The sequence below is a fragment of the Mustela nivalis genome, assembly GCF_964662115.1.
Source record: "Mustela nivalis genome assembly, chromosome: 5".
In the NCBI taxonomy this organism is placed as follows: domain Eukaryota; kingdom Metazoa; phylum Chordata; class Mammalia; order Carnivora; family Mustelidae; genus Mustela; species Mustela nivalis.
In genome coordinates, this window is record NC_139024.1 from 97,490,431 (window position 1) to 97,499,440 (window position 9,010).

At 41.8% G+C, this 9,010-nt stretch overlaps 1 protein-coding gene across 1 annotated transcript; it reads left to right on the forward strand.

The window, feature by feature from the left end:
• The first annotated feature begins 2,751 nt into the window (after positions 1-2,751).
• On the forward strand, positions 2,752-6,786 carry IL17A (interleukin 17A). Its single transcript, XM_082732141.1, has 3 exons — positions 2,752-2,887; positions 4,320-4,516; positions 5,709-6,786. Exons 1-3 carry the CDS (start codon positions 2,861-2,863, stop codon positions 5,944-5,946), a joined length of 462 nt encoding a protein of 153 aa, XP_082588267.1. The 5' UTR covers positions 2,752-2,860; the 3' UTR covers positions 5,947-6,786.
• The last annotated feature ends 2,224 nt before the right edge of the window (positions 6,787-9,010 follow it).

Here is a 9,010-nt window from a genome sequence, read left to right on the forward strand (position 1 = left end):
TTGTTGTTTTTTATTTTAAAACAGACTATTGTTATTTTTTATTTAAAAAGGATGTAAATGGGGTGCCTGGGTGGCTCAGTGGGTTAAAGCCTCTACCTTTGGCTCAGGTCATGATCCCAGGGTCCTGGGATCAAGCTCCACATAGTGCTCTCTGCTCAGTGGGGAGCCTGCTTCCTCCTCTCTCTCTTTCTGCCTGCCTCTTTGCCTACTTGTGATCTCTGTCTGTCAAATAAATAAATAAAATCTTTTAAAAAATAAATTTAAAAAAGTCTGTAGAAAAGAAATTAAAATACAGTATCAGGAAGATGATTTCATTGTGGTAAGCATAGCATGATATATAAACTTATATAAACTTGTAGAATCACTATGTTGTACACCTGAAAGTAATGTAATGTGTGCATCAACTATACTGAAAGAAAAAGAAAGAAAGAAAGAGAGAGAGAGAGAGAGAGGAAGGAAGGGAGGGAACAATAGTATTTCAGCGGTAACTTCACAACCCAAGCAAGATTTTTTTTCAAAATTAGCTTATTTATTTATTTTGGTGTTTTTTAATGACAGTCTTAATTTTCCACTACATCAAGACAAAAGACTCCACAATACTCTCTCCTGAATGCAAAAGGAAGAAAATTTTCTTCTATCTCTCACACTGTTCTTTATTATAAGTAGAAAAAAATAAAGTTTGGTGTCTTAATAATGCCAAGGAGCCTTTAAAATCCTTTCCCTAAGTCAAGAAGCCCACAGACATTTCACCAGTATCATCCAGTGAAATTCACCCAGGATTTTGGCTCCCAGAAGTATATCCTGGTCTCCAGCAGAGGACCTTCTCCTCATCCAACTCCCAACGCCCAGTCTGAAGTTCCCCGTGTCCTATAGACATCTGTTTTCCAAGCCCTCAAAGAAGCAAGAGTGAGAAGCCTGAGGAAAATCACAAAGTAAAATAATGTGCTATTCCTATTTGCTCTCCCACTATTTTTTTTTTGAAAATTCATAAATAATCAAAGATTACCTGATGCAAAAAACCTCATTCTATCATGAGAGAATCTGTGACTCAAGGACATGAGGTACCCAAAGGCATGGGTAGTTAATGGCAGAACCACAATGAACTCAAACGTGCCTTCTTGTCCAGCGTCCCAGGCATCCTAATTCTTAATCCAGCGTTTCCAGCCCACCCACCCCACCCCATTTCAACAGGTACTCAAACCTGAGCGAATTGCTTCCATAGACAACTACAGAGAAAGAACCTCACCACTCTTCACACCTCCTTTATACTTCTGACCATTCCTCTAGGAGGCACAGGCTTCCAGCTCAGGTGTGCATCTGGGAAACCACACCTATTCAAGTCTGGGCACACCCCACTCTGACCACCACTTCAAAATAATCATTTTTACACTTTTGTGAAAACCCACCACATTTCCCCAGACTTATTTTAGGGATTGGCATTTCAAAAGTTGGCACACAGGCTGGATTTCACTGGTATAGGAGGCAGGCAATAGGGAGAACCAGACTCAGCTTTCCCCCCCTGGCCATCAACCAAAAGAATTGGCAGCAAGCACATTCTCCTCCACCTCATCCTTGCCTGAAAGCAAAAGGCAAGAAATTCTCCACTCTGGGGTGGTCCAAAATCAGCTGTAACCTTGTCATACAACAAAAGGATCAGGATGGAGAGTCAAGGCATTCAATCAAAATGGTTATTGGAATACAGTTGGGTCCCAAAAAGAATATTCAAGATTCTGAGCTAACTAAACAATATTCATACTGTCAATCAGTCAAAATATTGAGCACTTACTGTTTACTAGACGTCATGTTGAAGGATTATAAAAGAATCTAAAAATGGAAATAAACATATGTCTTAAATATGCTTTCTCCAGCCAAACAAAATAGAGTACAAAATGAAGCAGAAGAGGTAGGTATAAGCTATGTGTTATGGGAGCTGTTTGTTCCAACTAAGAAAATCAAGACAGACCACCAGACCTAGAAGACACATTCAAACAGGTTCTGGAAGAACAAGTAACATTTAACAAAAGATCATTTCAAAGATAGTACCTTAGCAAAAGGCATGGAGGCATTAGAGGAAGGGGAATGGGGACCCATGAGTTCAGGTCATACAACACGGTCCCCTCACTCTTTCATTTCCATCTCACTCCTCTTGAAGAATGGCATGAGTTAACAAGTTGCTTGGTAACATGACTTTAATAGTAAACCTCACATCTCTTGAACTTAGTTATTAGTTTTTTAAGCAGAGTAAACATCTAACAAAGCAGGTGTTAATTCAGTGAAATAATATACCTTCACATCATTATATTTTTACTCACTTCTCAATTGTTTCTTTATATGGAAAGACCTTAAATAGTTTCTAGAATGGACTCCACAACATCTTTCTAGAGAGTCTGGTGAGGAACGGAGTTATCCAATGGGAAATCAAGGTACATGCATAAGAAGACTTGAACATTATAACAAACTTCCACTTCCCCATGAGCCATTGGAACAGAGCATAGCTCTTATGACATCTTCATATGTGCCCATAACTAAATGATATTAGCTCATCTTAGTCAGCTTCTGATAAGTAATAGTTCCTAGAATAATGAAGAAAGGACATCGTCTTTCAAAACATGAATTTCTGCCCTGTCCATTTTCCTTCAAAGTAGATACTACCTGTCACGAAGGGGAGGTTCTTTTCTGACCTCATTTGAGGATGGAACATTTAACTAAAATGATGTCTTTCCTTTACCCACCTCAATACGTCAACGTAAGTGACCACAGAGGAGCCAAGTCTTATAAAAAGGGGCAAGTTAGCGCTACACTCTGTCCATCTTGAAGCAGGCACAGCCGATTCATCTCCAGTCATCTGGGAAAGATTACAATGGCTCCTGTGACAACTTCATCCATGGTGAGTCCTGCACTAATGTGCAATACTTCTGTTGATTTCTGGACTGCAGGCATGAAATTCTGGATTCTAACTATGGAGATCCCAGAATGCTGCATACATAGGATAGGATGCTAAGGCTTTGGTAGATACTCCTCATTTTATTGCATTTTCAAGAACTGATACACATCAGTTTGAACAATGAGATTAAAACTGAAAGATAGCTAGATTGGGGCTAAACCACATGGAAAGTGTCACATGATGCTGTGCAGTGAGAAAGAATGCTTATTGAAAATCTGATTTTCTGAGTACAAGGGATTTAATATGATTCTCCAAGAGCATTTTTCTTTATTCCATAATAAAATGGTACATTATCCTTGAGGATTTAATTACTGGCAACACTGACTTTCCTTTCCATTATCCTATTATTATACCACAAGCTTATTTTTAAAAATTTATTTATTGGGGCACCTGGGTGGCTCAGTGGGTTAAAACCTCTGCCTTCGGCTCAGGTCATGATCCCAGGGTCCTGGGATCAAGCTCCGAATCGGGTTCTCTGCTCGGCAGGGAGCCTGCTTCCTCCTCTCTCTGCCTGCCTTTCTGCCTACTTGTGATCTCTGTCTGCCAAATAAATAAATAAAATCTTTTAAAAAATAAATAAAATAAAGATTTATTTATTGATTTGGGGGGGTTGGGGAGGGGAAAAAGGAGAGAAGAGAGAGAATCTCTAGCAGACTTCCTGCTGAGCATGGAACCTGATGCAAGGCTCAATCTCACAACCCTGAGATCATGACCTGAGCCGAAATCAAGAGTCAGATGCTTAACCACTGAGTCACCCAGGTGCCCCTATTATACCATAGTCTAATACACCAAACTCACTTGTTCTAATAGAGATATGTGTAACTATGGTTTAAAGTAGATGGTCTTTATATTTTTAGAATATTTAATTTAATTGATTACAGAATCAATATGTGTATATACGTAACTTTAGAAAAACTGTAAAATATACATAAGAAAACATAAGGTGGGGGACAAGTTCAGGGTTGAACGTCTGCCCAGCATTTCTCACATGAACATGGATATGATATGACATGCATTTTCTACAGCCCTTTCTTCTAAGGTAAACATTTGACTTCACATAGGGTTTCACAGAATGCTAGGACAGAGACCGATGACTTGCCATCTTTACTAAAATTACTGCCAACTAATAAAAAAAGGTGTCTCTCCTAATTCAAAAGAAGAATGTTCAAGACTAATAAACACTCCATGGTCTTATTTCAGTCATTATTTTCATCATATAACCAGTCTGTCATCGAACTGATCCAAAAATTTATTATAGAGCGTCCTGGAACATAGTATGTTCTCCATGATTAGCAATACAATAATCTTTACAATTTGTTAGCAAAAACCACATGCTAATGCAATATCCTACCTTCTTTTCCCCATTCGTTTCCAGGCACTGCTGCTGCTGCTGAGCCTGATGGCTATTGCGAAGGCGGGAATAGCATTCCCACAAAATCCAGGATGCCCAAACACTGAGGACAAGAACTTCCCTCAGCATGTGAAGGTCAATCTGAATATCCTTAACGGGAATACGAACTCCAGAAGGCCCTCAGATTACCACAACCGATCCACGTCACCTTGGAATCTGCAGTACGTAATGGCTCCCAATAAAAATCTCTGTATTGTTCCAACTTTCATGCAAAGGACTGCCAGTTAAGTCACCTGGAGGATGATTTTACTCAGAATCATCCATCAAATCTGGAAGGGCTATCGTGCAAAGATTCTCAAATTTTATTCTACAGACTTCTTTGATGTACAGGACCACCTCTCCCCCATACTACCTACCCCTTAGGTCTCACTGTCACCGACACCAGAAACCCACTCACATTATTCATTATTCCAATATTTATGATACCCCAAGTCTACTGGAAATTTATTTTTTTTTTATTTATCTTGGGGATTAATGCTTGAATTCTCTTTAACAGACCTACCACTGAGATGATTTGTTGAAAATAAGTAGTAATTAACTGGGGTTTTTGTGCCTTTCTTTTTTGGGTCATATTAGCAGTGGGATAATATGGTTTGAAACCCAGTGAAGGAAATATCATGTTGGATATTTGCACCCCTTTTTGAGTCAGACAGCCTTGATCTATATCACCAACAGACCTATATCTGTTGTGCTCTTAGTACAGCTAATATTTAGACCCCATCAAGATTAAATATAAAATGGTTTTTAGTGTTCTGATTTTATGCAAAAACAAACAAACCAAAAAATCCCTTCAGTTATGTGGTGACTATAGCCTCCCATTACTAAGAATAGTTCAAATAAATCAAGTCAAAAGTCAAAGCTAGTCACTCACTCAGCTGGAGGAGAGAGGGAAGAGAAGGTTATAGGGGGGCTTAAGCTTTTGTTTCGGGCCCTTTGTGTCAGCTCTGGGCTCTATCCCATGACTGTGCTGTCAGATAAAATTTTGATCTCTTCCCTGCTTCAAAGGCAGACTTCATTAAGTCAGATTAATGGCTATCGTATACCTACATGATTCCCTTGGCCTTTCTCTATCATATATACCTTAAGAAATTGTCCTTTGTATCAAACTAAAATCCCCTCTGCAGTCTCATCTACCTTATTTGGCTCATTCTTCAAAGAAATTGGGAAAAACTGATCATTCTCTTCTATAACATTTCACGTGCCTACAATTCCGAGCTTCCCCCAAACTTTGAGAATGTGCAATGCCCATGCTCTGTCACCCTGGGAATGTGCCTTCCTTTGTATATTCCTGTCTGATTTCCTCCCCGCTTTACCACATACTCACTTTCTCCCTCATTTTTGTCCCCCCTGCAGCCGCAACAAGGACCCTGAGAGATACCCCCCTGTGATCTGGGAGGCCAAGTGCCGCCATCTGGGCTGTGTCAGTGCTGATGGGACCATAAACTACCACATGAACTCCGTCCCCATCCAGCAAGAGATCCTGGTTCTGCGGAGGGAGTCTCAGCACTGCCCCCACAGCTTCCGGTTGGAAAAGATGCTGGTGGCCGTGGGCTGCACCTGCGTCACCCCCATTGTGCGCCATGTGGCTTAAGAGCTTCTGGTCCCAGCTCCCCAGCACCGTTGCTCTTTCTGGGGAGTACACCCAGCCCCATTTCTGACCAAACTCAATAGGCTTCTTCATCTAGTTCATCCAACTGAAGTTTCAGAGAGAACACTTTTTGTGCAGAGATAGAATCTGAATGATCTTTCCCTCTCTACAGAGAGGAAAGTTTTGACTGAGTACCAATTTGCTTTCGGTGTGCTTTTCTAAGGGCTTTAAGCTATTTATGTATTTAATAGACCCTGAGATAACTTTGGGGCAGAAGATTTCATTTTAATGAATTACATGCTTTATTTTGTATTTTTTAAAAGATTTTATTTATTTATTTGACAGAGAGAGATCACAAGTAGGCAGAGAGGCAGGCAGAGACAGAGAGAGGAGGAAGCAGGCTCCCTGCTGAGCAGCAAGCACTATGTGGGGCTCAATCCCAGGACCCTGAGCTGAAGGCACAGGCCCCAACCCACTGAATCACCCAGGTGCCCCTTTATTTTGTATTTCTTAGGACACGATTCCAGACTTGAGAACTTTGTTATTTAACCAGTAAGCCTATATTTATATGAACTATTTATGGATCTATTTATGTATAAGTCTTTAGAGAAAGGTGAAAGAATGTGATTATCTGTTCTGCCTAGGGAAATCCTACAGAGAATTTAGTGGCGGTCGAAAATTCTGTCTTAGGAGTGCATGACATGGCTGTAAAAAAGACTAAACTTTGTTTCTTATTTATTAATTCTGTAAATTGTTGAGGTTTCATGAGAGAGATGTCAAGTCTAACTCTACTCTGTTAAACCCTCATAATAAAAAAAAAATTGTAAAAAATTTTGGAAAGAAAATCGGTTTCCTTATTTTTTTTCTCACTTAAAGTCCTTCAGAGAGCCCAGCTCTTACCTATTTGAAAGAGTATGCAACTTTGCTGAAAGAACAAAACAGGGATGCCTGGGTGGCTAGGTGGGTTAAGCATCTGCCTTTGGCTCAGGTCATAATCCCAGGATCAAGTCCCTTACTGGTCTCCTTGTTCAGCAGGGAGCCTGCTTCACCCTCTGCCTGCTCTACTTGTTACTCTCCCTGCTTGTTCTCTCTCTCTCTCTCTCTTTCTCTGACAAATAAAAATAAAATCTAAGAAAGAAAGAAAGAGAAGGCCTTGAGTCATAGCACTCCACCCCAAGTTTACATACTCAATTTTATAAGGCTTCCAGACAATAGAGGACCAAGGCTGTCATACTATTGGCCCATGCTGTGAACACAAGCATCCCAAAACGAACTAAGCAAATATAAAGGAAGGCCCTCGGGATACGGTTCATCATTATTAAAGACGCTACAGAGAAAAAACAAGACAATCCCAAAAATGTGACCTGAAGTTTGACAGGAAGGAGGAAAAAAGACATTATTTTCAAACTAGAATGTCCAGCCTCTCTCCAAACTCAGGCTTCTTTTGAAGATTAATGCCAACTGGAGATCTAGAGAGGAACACTTTTTTTCCTTCCTCAGGCTACACCCCAGGACTACCCCCTCCTGCTCCTGGCCTTGTATCCCATTCTCCCCAGGACAGAAAAAAAGAGCTACTGAGGCAAAACAAACTTAAAGTATGAGAAATGTTCAGCCCAAGTGAAATAAAAACTGAATCATATTCAATTCCAGAGTAGTTTTGGGTTTCGAGTCATAACCTGTTCCCCCACCATGGCCCAGCACACTCGCTTGCCCTACTTCTGGAGGGCCCTGGAAATTCTCAGGCCAGTCCAACCACCCCTTGCGTGGTGAAATGTATCCTGCGGGCTCCTTCATTCTCCTTTCCCCTCATGCTCCAGCCCCACTCAGATACCCATGGCTTCTCTCTGCTCCTTTTCCAATTCCAAACCTAGAGGTCCTTCCTTCTGGTGTCATCTGTGGACTCTCACGGATTCTTGCGGCCGTCTCCTGTCCTGGTCCTTGCACAAGAGCTCCCCAGGCGGCTGCCGCTGGCCGTTTCTTACCACCTTCCTGCTTTACAGACTTGTGTTCAAATCTGCTCTTCATTTCCCAGTTTGCCCTGAATGGTGGTGGTGAAAATAAAAATCCGTTTCTGTTTTGGGATGGAGGATCGGAAACAGGCAAATATACCCACAGTCCTGACTTACTCTTTCCCAAGAGACGGTATTCCTGGGAATTTTGTGGGTGGAGAGCAGCAGTTACCTTCCCCATCTCCCTCCAGGAGGTCCTGCTTTTATTCTGTCTTCACTTTGCCCCATTAGCACCATCATCTGCCCAGTCCCCTAGAAACCTGGGAGGCATCCCTGACACTTCCCTCTTCCTCTTCTCAGTCCTAATGTCCACAAATCACCAAACTCAGTAAGTTGCACTTTCCGGATGTTCTCCAATTAATCCCAGGTTCAGGGCGTCATCTTTTCTCATCTCTCTTACTTTATTACAACAGCTTCCTGCTTGTTCTGGTGGCTACAGCTCCTGTCCTCCTCATCCTTCCTCCAGCATCTGTCTCTGGCACAAAAGCAGACTGGACAATAGTCACCTGCCATAACCTGGCCCTCCTGCTGTGCCTGCTTTATCTCATGGGCTTCCTCCGTGATGTGTACCCTGTAGCCATTGAACTCCATGTCTGTGTCGTGCGGCCCCTTCTACCTTGAACGCCTTTACCACCATCTCCCTCCTGTCCCTCCGTTCAAACCTTGTTGTTATGGTCTGAATGTGTATGTCTACCCCAAAATTCATACGTTGAAACCTAACCCCCAGCATGACGGGATTAAGAGAGGGAGTCACTAGGGGTGATTAGATCATGGAGGCAGAGCCCTCAAGAATGGGATTAATGTCCTTGTAGAAGAGACCTCAAGAACTCCCTTTCTCCTTCTGCCAGGTGAGGATACAACAAGAAGTCTACAACCTGGAAGAAGGTCTTCATTCAGCTTTGGACCCTCGATCTCCGACTTCTAGCCCCCAGGACTGTAAGAAATAAATTTCTGTCATTTGTAAGCTACCTAGTCCATGGTATTTTTCTTTTTGGCAGCCCAAATAGCCTGACACCTGCCCTGGCCCCCTCCCCTACCCCACTGCTCCACCCATGTTT

Coding starts and splice junctions, on each gene's coding strand:
- IL17A (XM_082732141.1), top strand. CDS start 2,861: ATGGCTCCTGTGACAACTTCATCCATG. Junction 2,888..4,319: donor CTGTGACAACTTCATCCATG/GTGAGTCCTGCA, acceptor ATTCGTTTCCAG/GCACTGCTGCTGCTGCTGAG. Junction 4,517..5,708: donor ACGTCACCTTGGAATCTGCA/GTACGTAATGGC, acceptor TCCCCCCTGCAG/CCGCAACAAGGACCCTGAGA.